This window comes from Pelobates fuscus, chromosome 8 (genome assembly GCF_036172605.1).
Source record: "Pelobates fuscus isolate aPelFus1 chromosome 8, aPelFus1.pri, whole genome shotgun sequence".
NCBI classification, from domain to species: Eukaryota; Metazoa; Chordata; class Amphibia; order Anura; family Pelobatidae; genus Pelobates; species Pelobates fuscus.
The window spans coordinates 153,424,940-153,444,532 of NC_086324.1; the positions used below are offsets into that span (position 1 = coordinate 153,424,940).

General features: G+C 42.3%; 1 protein-coding gene across 3 annotated transcripts in view; it reads right to left on the minus strand.

The window, feature by feature from the left end:
- The window catches only part of GRAP (GRB2 related adaptor protein), an 89,192-nt gene that overhangs the window by 60,969 nt on the left and 8,630 nt on the right, over window positions 1-19,593 (minus strand). For all 3 annotated transcript variants that reach the window (XM_063430453.1, XM_063430452.1, XM_063430451.1), the window contains one exon: window positions 18,261-18,383. In XM_063430453.1, coding sequence (XP_063286523.1) covers window positions 18,261-18,383 — 123 coding nt within the window. The remainder of the gene's footprint in view (window positions 1-18,260; window positions 18,384-19,593) is intronic.

Consider the following 19,593-nt stretch of genomic DNA (forward strand, 5'->3'; position numbering starts at 1 on the left):
ATTGTAGACATTCTCTTCCATCTCTCTCTCTCTCTCTCTCTCTCTCTCTCTCCCCTTATATAGAGGGTATGGGACAGAAATTAGGAAAACCCAGTAAGGGGTGGTTCGCGTGTGATTTGGTAGAAGATAGAGAAGGTGAAGAGATGGTTAAGAAGGTTGATAAGATTGCTAAAATCTGTGGAATTGCCGTACCTCCGTGCGGTAGATTGCAGCCAGAGAGCTGGCGTAAGTTACTGACAGAAAAGAAAGGAAAGCTTTCAGATCATGATTTAGTCCGAACAGCTGAGGCTTGGTACCGGGTGGCAAAGGCTATTCAGCAAGAGGGATGGATTGAGGAAGAGGTTGATCATAAAGGTGTAAAACTGTTTGTGTACTATAAAACAGGGAGGCTCTCCCAGCCGGCGCTCAGTTATGGCGCACACGAGGTGACCCCTCCCAGCATCACTTCAGCAATGGTTGAAAAACAACTGACCATAGCTCCCGCTCCTAGTCCCCTCTCTGCCACTGCCCCCGTTTACCCAGTCCTGAATGCTGATGGATCCATATTTGCCCCACCATCAGTCCCGCAACTCCCATCATCCTCATCCAGCCCTTCACCCCGTCCATCTCCCTCCAGCACTTCACCCCGTCCATCTCCCTCCAGCCCATTCCACCCCTCCAACATGACGTCCCTCCGCCCGTCCCCACCTACACGCCCTCGTGCCTGCCCATTTTCCACTCCTCCTCCCACTGACCCATCCCCTTTGCCTGTCTCTCCTCCTTTTGCCTCCCCTACTTTCCCTGTCCCACCTTCTCCTCCTCCTACTCCTCCAGCCCCGCCTACTCCACCCTCTCCCCCTCCTACTCCACCCGCTTCTCATCCCTCCCCTTCCGCGTCCTCATGTCCGTATCCTCTGTATCCTTCCGCCCTTCCTAGCCCCTACTCGTCACCACCGCCCTATGCCTACTCCACCCCTCTCATATCCTTATCCGTCACTTCCGCCCTATACACCCACTTCCCCTGTGCCGCCCGTGGTCACGCAACCAGCCCCTCTTACATCTGCCCTTGTTATGCCCACATCCAACATGGCCGCCACTTCCTCACTGAACCCAAACGTCACTTCCTTCCACGCCTCCAATATGGCGTCCCCCAGTAACACAGCACCTCTTATGCCGGTCCTTCTGGATGATCTGCTTCCACCAACTCTTAGTACACCGGCAGCCCCAGCCGGAGGAGTGCCACTTCTGCCCCCAGCCTTGACACCCCAAGTAGTGCGCCCCCCGGGCATCCGGGTGACACAAGCAGATGAATCTGACTCGGTTAGCACCCATGGCTACCAGGTGCCACCGGACGCCAGGGAAGCTTCGCCCCAATCAGCCCGGCGTTCTTTAAATGACCCTTTTGGCCGCAGGCTTCAGGGAGGCGAGGCCCCTGTAATGTATGTCACCTTTAACCCAACACAAGCCAGTACACTGATGAAATCGCTCCCTGACTCCGAAAAACAGCCCATGCCCTTCTACAGAGCAATAGTTCAGATCCAGCAAACTTATTCCGCCGCTTGGCAAGACTTACTGAGCCTTTGTGCCATTATAGCTGGAGATGCCTACTGGCCTAGCATTGCCCGCCACCTCTGTACTAATTGGTTAGTCAGTGACACAGATTATTTGTCCGGTATTGAGTTATGTGACCAACTGAGGGCCTGGGCTAAAGATAAACTTGCAGATTTAGCAGCAGGCCTTACTGACATTGTCCAGGAAAAAGGTGAATCTGTAGAAAGATTTCATGCTAGACTTTTCCAAGTGTTCACTGACCTAGGGTTTGAACTCAGTAACAAAATACACGCTCAGATGCTTTCCGGTGCTTTTGTCCTAGGCATCAAGGACTCTATACGTAAGGGTATTATTGCTGCCCGCCCTGAGTATAGAGTGGTTCCCCTCGATAAGCTGCTCCTAGTTGCCAGGGGCTTAGAAGCTGCACAGGTTCCAAGGAAACCCCATCCCACTCCCCTTATGGTGTCACGTCCACCAATCCCCAAAGGCACTAAGCCTGCAGATGGAATCTGCTTCAACTGTGGGGAAAAGGGCCATTTTAGGAGTGATTGCCCTGCACCCCTTAAACCCCAAAGATCTAACAGGCCTAAATATGCCACAAAGGCCCCAGCACCTCCTTCACCTGATTCAGCCCAAGAAGACTAGGATATTGGCAAGCCTGTATCATTAACCCCTGTTATGGCAGTATCTGCAGGGGAACAAGGGGGGCCATTAGCCACTGTTACTTTACCCATAGAAGGCCACCCCACCACATTCCTTGTTGATACAGGTGCAGCCCGAAGTGTTCTGCGAGAACAAGACCTGCCTGATTCTTCATTTCTGTCCAATATTGATGTCTCCTGTGTGGGAGTGGATGGTCTTCCAAGACAAAGCCCATTAACTACTCCTTTGCGGGTTGGCAGCTGTCCTAGTCTACTTGCCCGTTTTGTGGTGTCATCCACATGTCCCATTAACCTGTTAGGTGCTGATGTACTTTCCCGCCTGCAGGCAACAATCACTTTCACACCTGATGGCCAAGTGGAATTATCTTCGCCCCTGTCTGATTCAGATACCTCAGCATTGTGTTCCTTACCTCTGATGCTTCATCTAGAAACTCCCCATGGTTATGCAGAGGACATGAGGGACAATTTTCCTGAATCTCTAATGAACAGTGTCCCTAAGACTTTGTGGTCCTCAGGCCCTGAGGACAGAGGCCACCTTAAAGTTCCACCAGTGGTGGTCAAACTCATTCCAGGGGCAAAGCTCCCAAGAAAGTCTCAATACCCATTGAAACCTGCCCAAGCGGCAGCCATTACCAAGCAAGTCCAAGCACTACTGGAGAAAGGGGCTCTTGTTAAATGTGAATCTCCATGTAATACTCCTTTATTTCCTGTGAAAAAGAAGACACCCAAGGGTGAACCAGAGAAGTACCGAATGGTATAACATGGTATGCATCTACCAATCAAACATGGCATTTATCTACTCAGTATACCGTGGTATGGATCTATCAATCAGTATAACATGGCATTTATCTACCAATCAGTATAACATGGTATGTATCTACTAATAAGTATAACGTGGTATTTATCTACCAATAAGTATAACATGGTATGTATCTACCAATCAGTATAACGTGGTATGTATGTATCTACCAATCAGTATAACACGGTATGTATCTACCAATCCGTATAACACGGTATGTATCTACCAATCAGTATAACATGGTATGTGTCTACCAATCAATATACCATGGTATGTATCTACCAATCAGTATAAATTAGTATGTATCTACCAATCAGTATAACATGGCATGTATCTACCAATCAGTATAACATGGTATGAATCTACCAGTCAATATGCAATGCCACATATCTACCAATCAATATAGCACGGTATGTATCTACCAATCAGTATAACACGGTATGTATCTACCAATCAGTATAACATGGTATGCATCTACCAATCAAACATGGCATTTATCTACTCAGTATACCGTGGTATGTATCTATCAATCAGTATAACATGGCATTTATCTACCAATCAGTATAACACGGTATGTATCTACCAATCAGTATAACACGGTATGTATCTACCAATCAGTATAACATGGTATGTATCTACCAATCAGTATAACATGGTATGCATCTACCAATCAAACATGGCATTTATCTACTCAGTATACCGTGGTATGTATCTATCAATCAGTATAACATGGCATTTATCTACCAATCAGTATAACACGGTATGTATCTACCAATCAGTATAACACGGTATGTATCTACCAATCAGTATAACACGGTATGTATCTACCAATCAGTATAACATGGTATGTATCTACTAATCAGTATAACGTGGTATGTATCTACCAATAAGTATAACATGGTATGTATGTACCAATCAGTATAACGTGGTATGTATGTATCTACCAATCAGTATAACATGGTATGTATCTACCAATCGTTATAAAACAATATACAATGACAGCTTCCTTCAACACCTATGAAGCTGCATTTCTATTTTAATTTTGCTTCTACCATGTAAGCAGATGTTAAAATATATTTTACATGCAATATAAATTACAAGGAGACAGACAGACATAACTACCTTCAACAGCTGTTAACGAGCACTGTTCAAGTGTCATTCCGCAGGGAAGACTGAACAAAGAACAAATCTCTTTTGCATCAGAGCCAACAATAGAAAAATAATACGTACTGGCACCAGATTATTGCTACTGGTTTAAAGTGATATCTATTGTGAAAACCGCAAATATTACATTTTATTTTCTGCTCTTGTGTGCACTTGTATTACAATGTTTAATTTGTGATATGTAAGCCGGCATATTGTTGAAACTGAGAAAAATGGTAATGTAAGCTCTCTCGTTTAAACTCCTTCCTAATAAAAGTATAACAATATAATTATAGCAATAATAAGTATAACAATATAATTTGTCAGGATCGGGACAGGGATCCAACACGCAGAGTACAAACAGTAGCCAGATACGTATACCGGACCTTAGAATGGCCGGACTAACGTAAGTAGTACAGTATAGAATGGTCAAAGACAAGCCGAGGTCGAGGGTAACAGAAGACAGGTAAGCGAGAGACAAGCCGAATCAAGGGTAACAGAGATAAGCAGAGTAAGGTAAACAAGCCGGGTCAAAACCAAAGGGGATAATAGAATACACAAGCACTGAGTGACTAGAACAAGCTAGAACCACGACAGGGCAATGAGCTAATGAAAGAAGCTCTGTTAAATACCCTGTTCAGAGCAGTAACCACGCCTCCGAGGCGTCCTGATTGGTCCTGCAGCAATTGAGTGACAGGTCGTTCCGGAGGAGTGTCCTGATGACAACTTCCTGCCTAGATGCTGTAAAAGGCAGTCACTCCCTCGCGGCCGGCCTTGCATGACCGGATAGACCGTGGGAAAGGGAGCCATCAGGCCGTCTGGATGGAGGAACAGCTAAGTCTCTACCTCTTTCGGAGGTAGAGACAGCAGGTACCCTGACAGTACCCCCCCTCTCAGATACGCCCACCGGGCGGAATACACCAGGGCGAGAAGGGAATCTAGAGTGAAACGCCCTGCGGAGACGGGGAGCATGCACCTCCTCCTGAGGTACCCAACTTCTCTCCTCAGGACCATATCCCTTCCAATCGACCAGATATTGCAGTCTCCCCCGGGAGATTCGAGAATCAACGATGGAATTGACCTCATACTCTTCCTGACCCTCCACCTGAACTGAGCGGGGAGGGGCGATCGTGGAGGAGAACCTGTTACATATTAATGGTTTTAGCAAGGAAACATGAAATGAATTAGGAATGCGTAAGGCATTAGGCAACGCTAAACGATACGCAACTGGGTTAATTTGAGACAGTACCCTGTAAGGTCCAATATATCGAGGAGCAAACTTTATAGACGGCACTTTTAACCGAATGTTTCTAGTACTTAACCATACTCTATCGCCTGGAACAAACACCGGTGCTGCCCTTCTACGTTTGTCAGCGTGTCTTTTAACCAGCGTAGAATTGTGCAGAAGGATTTGTCGAGTTTGATCCCACAACTTTCTTAAATTGGCAACATGAACATCCACCGACGGTATCCCTTGAGAAGAAGACTCCGAAGGAAGGATGGAAGGATGAAAGCCATAATTCAAGAAAAAAGGGCTAGAATGCGTAGAATCACAAATGAGATTGTTATGTGCAAACTCCGCCCAAGGAATCAAACCGACCCAATCGTCCTGGTGTTCTGAAACGAAACAACGTAAATATTGTTCAACTTTTTGGTTAGTGCGTTCAGCAGCTCCATTGGACTGAGGATGATAGGCAGAGGAGAAATTCAATTTGATGCCTAGTTGGGAGCAGAATGATCTCCAAAAACGGGAAACAAATTGGGAGCCTCTGTCAGAGACAATTTGGGAAGGTATCCCATGCAAACGGAAAATCTCCCTGGCGAATATCTCCGCTAATTCGGGCGAAGATGGGAGTTTAGGTAAGGGAATGAAGTGAGCCATTTTAGTCAATCTGTCTACCACACTGAGGATGACAGTCTGCTTTTTAGAAATAGGCAAATCAACAATGAAGTCCATTGCCAGGCAGGACCAAGGCTTTTCAGGAACCTCTAAAGGGTGCAGAAATCCGCATGGAAGCGAATGGGGTAGCTTGGTCTTCGTACAAACTTCACATGCCCCGATGAATTCTTTAATATCCTTGCGTAAGTCAGGCCACCAAAAATCTTTAGAGACCAGCGCATAAGTCTTGCGGATGCCAGGATGCCCAGCCACCTTGCTGTTATGGAGACAGCGTAGCACCTCCAGTTGAAGAGCGGCAGGAACGAAGTGTCGATCCCCAGGAGTCTGTTTGGGTGCCAAATGCTGAAACTTCATGATCTCAGAAAGCAATGGAGAGTGAATCCTGAGATTCGTGTTCGCGATGATATTCCCCTTAGGAACTATGGAGGACAGAAGTGGTTCAGTTATAGTGGATGGTTCATATTGACGAGACAAAGCATCGGCTTTAGAGTTCTTAGAACCAGGTCTATACGTAAGAACATAATTAAAGTGAGTGAGGAACAAAGCCCAGCGAGCCTGCCTGGCGGACAAGCGCTTAGCCTCCCCAATATAAGACAAGTTCTTATGATCCGTTAGAATAGTAACAGGGTGTAGTGTCCCTTCCAGTAAATGTCTCCACTCCTTTAAAGCCTTAATGACCGCTAACAGTTCCCTCTCCCCGATGTCATATCTGCTCTCAGGCCCAGAAAATTTTTTAGAGAAGAAACCACAAGGGTGTAACGGTTTATCCACCCCTAACCTTTGAGACAGAACCGCCCCAACTCCTGTCTCAGAAGCATCGACCTCGAGCAAGAAAGGCAGAGTCGTATCAGGATGAACTAGAATGGGAGCTGAGGCAAAAAGTTCCTTGAGAGTCTTAAAAGCAACAAGAGCTTCCTCAGACCAGAACTTAGTATCAGCCCCTTGTTTGGTCATATTGGTAATAGGCGCAATGATAGAGGAGTAACCCTTAATGAAGCGCCTATAGTAGTTGGAAAAACCAATAAATCTTTGGATAGCCTTGAGTCCTTTGGGCAAAGGCCAGTCTAAAATAGATTGGAGTTTACCAGGATCCATTTTAAAACCTTCCCCAGAAATCACGTACCCAAGAAAGTCTACCTGAGACTGATCAAAACTGCACTTCTCCAATTTGCAGTATAGACCATGTTGCAGAAGTTTGTGTAACACCTTTCTGACCTGTCTATGGTGAGTCTCAATCTCCTTAGAGTGTATTAGTATGTCGTCCAGGTAAACAATAACACAATCATGCTGAAACTCCCTAAGTACCTCATTAATCAACTCTTGAAATACTGCAGGAGCATTGCATAGTCCAAATGGCATAACAGTGTACTCGTAATGGCCATACCGGGTATTGAATGCCGTCATCCACTCGTGACCTTGCTGGATTCTCACCAAATTGTAAGCCCCTCTGAGATCTAACTTGGTGAAGATTTTGGAGCCCTTAAGACGATCAAATAACTCGGTAATCAGTGGGATAGGATAGGCATTTCTGACAGTTATTTTATTCAAGCCTCGGTAATCGATACACGGTCTTAGCGTACCATCCTTCTTCTTAATGAAAAAGAACCCCGCCCCGGCCGGAGAAGAAGACCTCCTGATGAATCCCTTTTCTAAATTCTCCTGAATATACTCCTCTAGAACCGAGTTTTCCTGAACAGACAAAGGATATACATGGCCCCTCGGAGGCATAGTCCCGGGTAGAAGCTTAATTTTACAGTCAAATGACCTGTGTGGCGGCAAAGAATCGGCATTCTTCTTGTCAAACACTGCCCTTAAGTCTAGGTAAAGGTCTGGTATTTGTCTTTCTGTGGCCTGAGTAGGGTTCTCCTGTATGTTAATATTAGCTAATGGAGAAACCTTGCACAAACACCGATCCTGGCAGCCCTGGCCCCACGAGAGTATCTCCCCTAATTCCCAATCGATAATAGGGTTATGTTCTTTCAACCATGGGTACCCCAGAACTATGGGAACGGAAGGAGATGAAATGAGCAGAAGAGATAAATTCTCCACGTGTAGGATACCAACATTTAACTCAATGGGTATGGTCTCACGAAAGATAACAGGGTCTAGTAGTGGTCTACCATCTATGGCCTCAACGGCCAAGGGTGTCTCCCTTAGCTGGGATGGGAAATTGTTTTTACTAGCAAAGGCTTGGTCGATAAAATTCTCAGCAGCACCAGAATCTATCAAAGCCATAGCCCTTACTACTTCCCCCCCGCAAGTTAAGGAAACTGGTAGCAGAAGCCTGTGATCTTTATAATTAGGAGTAGAGGACAAAATAGAAACACCCAAGGCCTGTCCTCTAGAGAGACTTAGGTGCGAGCGTTTCCCGGGCGGTTAGAACAGTTCGAGAGTAAATGACCCTTAGCTCCACAATACATACACAAACCCTCTCTTCTCCTGTACTGTTTTTCCTCCTCAGAGAGGCGGGTATACCCTATCTGCATAGGTTCAGGAAGCAAAGATACCGTGGAGTCAGGACTTGGAAAAGCGGGAGCTAACCTAAAAGAAGGTCTCCGGTTCCTCTCTCGAGTGTTCTGTCTCTCTCTTAAACGCTCATCTATACGAGAGATGAACGAAATTAAATCCTCTAAATTCTCCGGGAGTTCTCTGGTAGCAACCTCATCAAGGATTACTTCAGATAAGCCATTCAAAAATACATCCATATACGCCTGCTCATTCCACTTGACCTCTGACGCCAGAGACCTGAACTCTAGTGCATAATCCACCAGTGTTTGGTTCTCCTGTCTCAGACGCAACAGTAATCTGGCTGCATTAACCTTTCTACCTGGAGGGTCAAATGTTCTTCTAAAAGCAGCTACAAAGGCGTTATAGTTATAAACTAATGGGTTATCCTTCTCCCATAATGGGTTGGCCCATCTCAGAGCTTTCTCAATAAGTAGGGTGATAATAAATCCTACCTTTGCCCTATCTGTAGGATAAGAGCGAGGTTGCAATTCAAAGTGGATACTAATTTGGTTTAAGAAACCACGACACTTCTCAGGAGACCCACCATAGCGTACTGGGGGGGTAATGCGAGAAGAAGCACCCACTGTGGCTACCTCTAGACCTGAACCGACAGGAGAAACAGGGGTATTACGTATCTCCTCTGGTGGGTTATTGGCACGAGATAATAGAGCCTGTAGCGCAAGCGCCATCTGATCCATTCTGTGATCCATGGCTTCAAACCTAGGATCAGGAGAAGCCAGCTGACTGTTTGTACTTGCAGGATCCATTGGCCCTGTCGTAATGTCAGGATCGGGACAGGGATCCAACACGCAGAGTACAAACAGTAGCCAGATACGTATACCGGACCTTAGAATGGCCGGACTAACGTAAGTAGTACAGTATAGAATGGTCAAAGACAAGCCGAGGTCGAGGGTAACAGAAGACAGGTAAGCGAGAGACAAGCCGAATCAAGGGTAACAGAGATAAGCAGAGTAAGGTAAACAAGCCGGGTCAAAACCAAAGGGGATAATAGAATACACAAGCACTGAGTGACTAGAACAAGCTAGAACCACGACAGGGCAATGAGCTAATGAAAGAAGCTCTGTTAAATACCCTGTTCAGAGCAGTAACCACGCCTCCGAGGCGTCCTGATTGGTCCTGCAGCAATTGAGTGACAGGTCGTTCCGGAGGAGTGTCCTGATGACAACTTCCTGCCTAGATGCTGTAAAAGGCAGTCACTCCCTCGCGGCCGGCCTTGCATGACCGGATAGACCGTGGGAAAGGGAGCCATCAGGCCGTCTGGATGGAGGAACAGCTAAGTCTCTACCTCTTTCGGAGGTAGAGACAGCAGGTACCCTGACAATAATTATAGCAATAATAAGTATAACAATATAAGATTCAAAGTTCTTAGCAAGGTTTTATCCGAGTCAGTTTATGGGTATGCCAGTCTAACACGGATAGGGTCTTATATAAAAAAAATAATAATAATAATTAAAGGGACACTCTATGACAATATCTCATTGAAGTAGTTATAATTCCTGGAGTCTCCTGGCACTGTTTCTTCAGTGTTAAAACGTTTTTAAAGCCGTTTTATACTAAATAAGCCCGGCCCCCTACTGGAGGCGTGACTAAGGCTGCGATTACACACTTCCTTCTAGTTGTACTGATTCATACCAGCTATGGGCAGTGTGATAGGATGCAAGTGGTCAGCTGACACTCTCAGTCAATCAAAGCCACACAATGTTGGTCAGGCAAATGTTGCTTCATTAGCCCAGGCAGCACAGAGGGGATGGGCCGCTGAAGATTCTTGTTTCGCATTAAAACAGTAAAAACAGTTCAATGCTGAATGGATGGATGGCACCAGTGGACTCCAGAGACTAGAACAACTTCGGTGAAATGAAACAGTTACAAAGCCTACAGTGTCCTGTTCGCTATGGAATGATTAAGAAAAGAATGCCCTGGAAATGACACCATTGCATATAACATTGAAATTTACCTATACTTTGTATAAATATTCAGCAAGTGACACAATGCAGTTCAGTCATAGAATGCAATGAGCTGAGCAACAGACACATTGTTTAGATTTCCCCGTATTCCGCTAACTATGTCATGTGGTGGCAAATGGCCACAGTTAGGACACCGACTGAAGGGGAGCCAGGTTCCAGTACAGAAGTGTGAATTTCTACATTCAATTTTACCTGTGAAACCTCAAGAAATAGAATGTTTCTAAATATAGAGGGCTGGTAAATAAAATATTAAAAATGTTGGGAAACCACTGAAACAAATAGCTGTTTTTATTTTACATTTTTTTTTATTTTTTTTTTATTAAATAGCTGTGGTGGTTTTTTTTTTGTTTTTTTTATTAAGTAGCTGTTTTTTTTCATAAATAATTGTAACAGCAACAAATTCATGTTTAGTATTTTGACTGATTTGAGAATTATAAAACTTGTAGTTAAAGAACAGCTGGGACACTCCTGTGAGCCCCTTTTGATAGTGTGAGACAGTAACTATACAGAATTCAGAAAGCGGAGGCGGAGGGCCCATTTGCAGCAGCTGTAAAGCAACTTTCAGTTTGTGGTTTCAGAGGGGGAGAGAAAAAAAAAGTGTGCAAAAAAGTGAAAAATAAAATGCAAATCACGCAGGTTTCTATTGCACACAAAAACAATACAATACGCCCTGCTGGTCTACAAGTTTAACCCTTTGGTGTTTTAGAGCAGTTTGTGCAATCCGTCACAGTGATTACTTAATATATAAAATTAGTTTTTTTGGAATAAAATCTCCTTGTGAGACTTACCTGGAGGTAGCTACCTACACACCGCATTCCCAATATTCAGATTAGTTCACCTTTCCTTAATTAACCAGTTTTTCTCTCTCGTGGAGGCCGGAGCGTGGGAAAGCCCTCGGGGTGGTCTCAAATAAATTTAGTTTAGAGGCAAAAATGATCTGTGTCTCTTTGTAGTGTATAGCATAGTGAGTACTATAGACAGTCACATGTGTACATGAATAACTATTTCTAAGAACCTGAATTGTGACGTAGTTAACCCCTTTGTTGCAGGAGCAAATAAGTTTGGGAGAATTTGTGATAGAAGACTTACAGGTGTCTGTAAAAAAAAATATGAAATACTTCTTTGCAAGATGTACCATTTCTAATCAGATCACACTTGTTTGTGTTATAATATTTATCACTAAGCTGGGAGATGCTATGATAAATAGATAACTTGGAGCCAAATAGTCAAGTTCCCAAAATACACTGTATATGATGCTATATTTTTATTTGTTATAACACCATTTCCCCATTGGAAGGGGAACTGTGGACCACATTTTAATTCACAAGAATTATGCAGCCATTTTTGGAATTCCACTGTGCTAGATACATTTAAAGTTTACTCCGACCTCCATGGCCACTTTGGTGTTTTGAGGTGGTGATGGTGCTTGGAGTCTGTATGTGCAGTGCTTCAGTCTAAAATGCTGCACGTACAGAGATATTTTATATCGCTGCCAGAGGTGTAACTCCTCCTACAGTGACATCAGCCAGCCTCCAAAGAGAGTTTTGACTGGCTAATGGTAATTTGGTGCATATGCTATTTACAGAGGGTCATTTATTGGCTGAGAGTAGTGGGCTGACGCTCTTAGCCAATTAATGACTAGCAGGATCAGCGCCTGGCTTCTGAACGCAGGAGCTGGAAGCGTGTCAACTGGCTCAGAGGAGGCTCTGAAAGTGGAAGGTTTTCATAGTAGGTTGGAAAACGGTTTGCCCCATTGGGTAACGGTGCCCGATGGGGCTAGTGGTTATGATGCTTGGAATCTGGGAATCGGAGAAACCCTTTAATTACAATTACCATTATTTATACAGCACCTGCATGTTCCACAGCGCAGTATAACAGGTAAACAAGACAAACATTGAATTCTAACATAACACAAATGGCATACAGGAACAGTGCAATCTATATAGAAACTGTGACTTCTCAGGATGTTTAATATTATGTTTATCCTCTATCTTAGCTCTCTGTCTTTGCACCTGACAGTCAGCACAGAGAAAACACACAGAGCAGAGGAGGCATGCTCTTCGTTTACAATGTTTGCCCCTAGCTTTGTCTTGTCTGAAATGGATTACAAATGATGTTTTCTGCTAAATCTTTAACATAGTCTAAAAATGGAGATTCCCATAAAAAGAAACATAAGGTATAGATAATTTTCAATGTTTTATTCAATAGTATAAATGTGATAGGTCCCCTCTGAAGGGACAATTAAGGCACCCTAAGCAAAGCCAGTTTCGCAGTTGTTATGGTCAAGGAGGCTCTGGGTGTAGAACCATTTTCCATTACGTAAGGTAAGAACACTGAGGAACCAAGGAAGCATGCACATACGGCTCTCCCCCAATGCTTATATTTTCCACCGATGCTCTACCCCGTTACTCTCTCTTCCCCTTTCAGTTCTAAAACATCATTCTGCCCATCACCCAGCATCTGTCTGCCACATATGATTTAAAATATTTTACTATAACCTGAGACAGATGACGCGAGACCCGAAAATCCACCTGACCATAAAATCTGCCCGCTATGCAAATAGGACAATGCAGGGGGCTGTAAACCATTAAAGGTTCGGCGACACACAAGACTAATTTTGAGAACTTATGTGTAAATTCTCAAGTGTCGGAATATCCCTGAACTATGGAAATGTAATCTTGGAAGTACCTTCTTCAGTAATATTAAAATAATGTGGCTTGGCTGGTTTCAAATCAAAGCCTGCTTTGTAAGCTATGCTAGTGTTGAAGATATTAATAAAATCCTTTAATTACTAAACAGTATTATAAGGGTACAAAATGGATCATGCTTGTTGGGTATCCTTGCATGTGAGCGTCTGCCATATTCACTCAAGAAGGACCAATTTAGCATGCGTTTAATACACCCAATTCTTCCTCCTTTAACAGGAGGGCAAAATGCCTCGAAGGCACCAATAGTCAGCACACCTCAAGACAATTTTAAGGGACACACTGTCAAATTTATCCTGAGAGTCTGACAGCTCAAATTAATCATTCTACGTAGTTGGTATATATTTAGTGGCAGTTTGCCCAATGACAGCTGCCAGGCTTTGGGTGTTTGGTATTCCCAGGGTTGGTTTTTTCGCCACACCTCTTGAAAAAGGTTTGACGAAAAAAAGTCTGCATCCATACCCTCCCAGCACCATAATCACTGTGATAACCGCCAATATGTTCTTTAGTGTTTGTGATGCTTGGACTGCCATTTTATGTCTGCAATATTACAATATTTTATCTGACAGCCTTAAAGACATCTGCAGTACATTTTGAGAGCATTGCTCATAGGCTTACAATCTAAAATCTGATTACTAAATAAACAAGCCGAGTTTGTTTCAAAGTGCAAAGGACTTAAAGAAAAATTACAAGAGCCAGCACCGAGCCTCATATTTATATATCCCAGATTAAATGTTTAAACACCAAATGTGATGAACAAACACTCTTTATTTTATGTCCATTGATTAATAATGATTACATTGGCAATTCCCACTTAATTCTAGGGGGTCAGTTAGCGGCACTTTGTGATGGCAACCATGGACGAATTTGCCTGTTTAAAGCTTTGCCAACGCTGACCTACTTGCAGATAAGGGTTGGAGACTGCCATCTTGAATGTTTACCACATTTGGGTTAATGGAACATGACACCTTGATAAAATGAATTTTCAAATGTTCCGCAAAACACTCAGGACTCCGCTGTCTGAACTGACAATTTATGTTCTGTCAACACTTGACAGGGTGAATGAGAGCAAATGGAGCAAAGGGCGGGAAATAGACTGGTTGGTTTAATAGCAATAGAGTCACGTAGGGTTACTCACTAAGGCGTGACTTGCTGTGAATTCAAACGGAGCTTCACATTTTAGACCAAAAATAGCCAAACTGAAAATATAGCTTTTTTAGATAGTATTTCAAAGATTGATAGTTCGGCCTAAAATGTAGGATACACAAGGATCTTCACACTGGCTGCAATGTTTTTTTGGTTTTTTTAAATAACTTAATTTTATTTAATAATGATATTTTGGGGAAGGACACTAGTAATTCTGCTCTTGTTGGCTCCTGAGATGAAAATCTGGATTGCTGCAACTGGGATAAGCATAAATAACCGATGGAATGTATTGGGACAAAATTGTACCTATGTAGCAATGCAGAAGGATGTTTGTTTGGTTACCATAGCGACTGCATCCTTGTTTTTCCTCTGGTGATTGACTCCGTATTCAATACCAAATTGCACTTGAAACACTTCCTTTGCCTTGTGTTGATCATTTTAAAATGTATTCAGCAGTTTGTTTTCCAAGTAAAACTTTAAGAAAAGAGTTTTGTTTGACACATGCTTCCTGTGGTTAGAGTGGGCCTATAGCATCAGTGTATGTATTCAAACAACTATTGCCTTTCTCCAAACAATGGAATTCTGGGGAATTATCAACTTAATTATAATTAAACAAATCCTAATTTCATGAATAATACCCAATGGGGGGGGGGGGGGGGGACAATTATATACAATATCCGGGAAATCACACACACACACAATCTGACATACATTGTTTGTGTGTGATTTCTGGGATATTCCATATGATTTGCAGGTGTCCATGAGCCACATTTACAACGCGGGAGTCTCTCGGAACCTCCTGGAGACTTGGGATCTGTGCTTATTGAATAAGAATTTCACAGCTACTTTAAGAACAGAAAAGCTGTTTTGTTAAACAAAAGACAAAACTAAACATTATTTATCTTATGAAGTGAAGGAAACTGTATTCTATACAAAAGCATAACAAAGAAAAACATGTTTTGCTGTTTACCTCATATTATATCAAAAGTTCGATACTATCAGGATTATGCACTAGGCTAGGTATTGTTAATCAGCGTAGTGCAAATTTTAAGATCAAACTAGCCCTAATGGGAAATAAATATGTAACTCAGCTATTTTTCAGGCTTGGCTATTTGGGGGTAATATTGCTATTCCACCGGTCATTTTCACAAATGTTGTAGTTTAGTCTACACCAGGCATAGGCAACCTTCGGCACTGCAGATGTTTTGGACTACACCTCCCATGATGCTTTGCCAGCATTATGGGTGTAAGAGCATTATGGGGGATGTAGTCCACAACATCTGGAGTGCCGAATGTTGCCTATCCCTGGTCTATACCATGCTCGTTCGTGTTCTTTTCTATACTGATTTCCTTTTTTTATTTTGTTTGACTGCCTCCTGATGAGTGATATTTCCTTCCCAGTAGATTAAGCCGAGCAAAGATCGTTTCCGAGGGGAAAGGACCACAAATTATCAAGGACTAAAAAAATCCTTGCGGAATCAACATGTCTGATAATCCCTGTCTAATTCCAAGGATTTTTTTCCCTCTGAGAATTTGTTGTGTATCTCCACTGACCTCTAGTGGGTGAATCATGCTCATAATGATTAGGAACTGGACGACAGATAAATCAATCTGGGATATTCAAACTGATTTTTAAATTCCAGCTACGGAGAATCTACAAGCAGTTGGCAGAACGTTATTGGAGTTAAAGTTTAACCTCTCAAGGACCAGATATTACAATTTGCTGTCATATGGTCTCTCTCTAAAGGAGTTATGCCAGCATATGATAACCTGTCACTATTTTCTAGGAGTTCCATATTGTTGGTGTGTCTGAGTGTATAACAGAGCTCCACAGCAATAATACTCCGAGTAACGTGTCTTTAAACTGCAATAAATGTGTTTAGAAATCAGTCTGTGCAAATAAAATACATTGTTCTTCTAAATTACATTTAATTGTATAAATTGCTGTGAGTAAGTCTCCTAAATCTGTTCAAAACAGCAACACCCCGACTCACACCTCTAAAATTAAAGTGACCCTGTTGCTCCATTGGAAATGTTGGGCGGTATGTAAGGGCAGCAATTTTCATGAGCTGTTCAGCAACATATAGAGCTGATATAGGTAGACATGGTGGATCGGGAAATAGTCTTCAAACAATCCCATTCACCCGAGAAGTTACATTTTGCATAGAGTTCCAGAATCATTTTGCTAAACCTGTAGACAATCAGGGAAACTTGACACTATAACGCTTAGAGGAAAATATCCACGAAGGTTAAACGTTTAATAATTCACCACAAGCGTATCTGTTAGCATTAGCTAAACCCAGTTGGGGAAATCAAGTTTCCATTTCTGAAATGTGAAAGTGTTTATGGTTACAAAAACATCCCAACATGCACATATTTTAATTTGGAAATGTGCATTAGCTACACAACCATACAAGAAAGTTTACAGGAAAGAGTGTCAATTTTGGTTTTCTCAAAGAGATAAAAAAGCCAGCAGCTTGACTATTTTAGATATAAAGATTAAGGTCTCTTCGGGGAGTTCAGGAAGTCTCACAGATAAGATGCACGCGTGTTCTTATATAGATGTATATCAGCTACATCCATATCGTTAAATTCATATTTTGTGATTGCCCTTTGCACAGAATCTCTGAAACACCATAAAAGCTCAGCCACTTACATGGGATGTAACTAAATGACCTCCATTTGTCTAAATATACACAGGGATTAAGGAGAGAGCACAGGTAGCTTTTTGTTTCTTTGGTTTTTACTATATATTGGGACTGATGTGTACTGTAGCCGTTGCTGCCGCCCAGGGGTGATGGGAGTGAGCGCAGGACTTTTCTTTTTGTATTTGCATTCACTTTTTGTATCACACAGCTAGGTTACAATGCTGCCGCCCATCCCATGTGTTCCCTATTAAGGGTTAACACGTATATAGGGGTGTATATAAAAAATACCCCTCTCTGTCTCATTAGAGATATCTTTGTCGGAGGCTCAAGGAAGCAAGGTGAAAGGTCAGTGTAGGACCCGTCTAGGTGGGTCTGCCTTGACGTTGGCAGGCGGGCATTCCCTCCAGTGGCCATTGGAGTAACTAAATTACCTCCATTTGTTTAGATATACATAGGGATTAAGGAGAGAGCACAGGTAACTTTTTTTTAACTAGGATATAAATAACTGGCATGATTTGAAGAAACACTTATGATATAAAAGCAGCGAGGTTAAAGAAGCACTGAGTGTTGCCGTTTAGTGTTGTAGAAAAGTGTGTTTGTCTCTGTTGTTTTCATGTTGACCTGGAAACATCTCTTGCCAATTGCTTTGTTAGTGCAATTTCCCACTTCCAAACTACATGTGCTGAATGCTTTATGGATGGTTTGTTGCATCCTTGACCTTATTGCCCTTTAATAGTCAAATGAACAAAAACACAGAAATCCAACAATGCCGTAAGATAAAGCCTTGTTGTGTTTATCTCACAAGCTGAGATAGGAAAACAGTTAGATGGCAGCCAAAGTATGGTTTTTGTTCTTTTTTTAGTAATAAATATAGTTTGTAAAGTAAAAGAAAAATGCATTAGTATCTAGAGAGCCTTACAAATAGTGTAAAAAAATAAAATAAAAAATAAAGAATTAATAAACTTTTTTTTTTCCATTAAACTAAAGGGCTCAGGAGCATTTGTAGTGGGAAGAACAAAATAAATGAAACAATAGTGAACATATAATAGAATGTCATAATAAAGAATTTAACAGTATTAGCAAATTAAAATCTAGTTGACAAAATATAAGCAAAAGTAGCTGATCTGGAATCATTCTCCAAAGACGATTAAGTCACAGCTTGGCTTTTTTTCAGCCTAAATTGTGCCATTTGGATTTAGCTTAGACTTTAGTGAATAATCCATATTTGCCTTACTTGACTGAAATGGAGAATTCTCCTGGTGAACTCTCACTTTCCCGGATTAGGAAGGCTCCAAGGAACTTCCGTTTCAGCAGCTTTTCTTCAGCAACTTGTCTGGAGATTCTGCCTTCGTACCACCTGTGTAATGATATGAACCATATCATGTTAACAGAATCAACAAAACTTTTCTGCCACTTAACAACGTTTGTGGAAGAAGGCAAACTAAGACAATGTTTCTTTCCTCATTTGCATTGTGTGCCCAGGCTGTGCCTTGACTGAACTAGATTGCTAAATCTTTAATATACATTTGAAAAGAAGATGGAGCATCACATGAGAAAAAAAAATAAGTTAAAGTGATTTTCACTTTTTTATTTATATTTATGTAAGTACACCTAATGTGTAAGTACACCTCCTATTTAACCCCTTAAGGACACATAACATGTGTGACATGTCATGATTCCCTTTTATTCCAGAAGTTTGGTCCTTAAGGGGTTAAGAGGTATGATCACAGAGAGATTGGGGTTTTTGCATCCCGCATAGCTGCGTGTGTTTGAGGGCAGATTTAAAACGAATGTTTACTAATCAGAAGCTTCCCTATTCGAATAACATCATTCAGACCATCACTCTCAGAAACCTTGCAATTTAAGGTTCCTGGTGGTGTTACATAACAGTCTGCACTCCATCACAGGCATTGGAGAATGTTAACCAATGTAATAACAATTTCGCAATACCTCAGCGAAGTACTTCCAGCTGGATTTTCTAAATATTTAAGGGAATTTGCTGTGCAATATTATTAGTACATGCAAACTGTAAGGTATTTAGCTTTTTTTCCCCGTACACTAGTCCAGATATATGTGACCCCCTCCAAATTGGAATTACATCTTGCCCAACCCTCCAGCACGTTATAGCACCAGAAGTCAAATATGTCTCTTGCAGATATGTATGTAATTTATAGGAAAATGTGTGTGACTGCGCATGTATTTGATAGCATATGCAATCTGTGTTCATGTGGCTGGGTATGTGAGTGTTTGTGTGTGTGTTTTGCATGTATGCGATAGCATAGGTAATCTGTGTTCATGTGGCTGGGTATGTGAGTGTTTGTGTGTGATTGGGTGTGTGTGTTTTGCTATATATATATAATGTGTGTGTGCTAACGCATAGGGTAGTTTGTTCTGCAATGGCTTACTGTACTTTAGTTTTGCAGAGTAAGAGCGGGCGCATGCAACGTGCTCTGCAGTTTATAAATAGCATTACTGCGATCTGAGTTTTTTTTTGTTTTTTTTAACGAGTTATATTTCAATCGTGGTTTTTCATCACTTCTTCACTGTAGGCAAATCAATCCTACTTC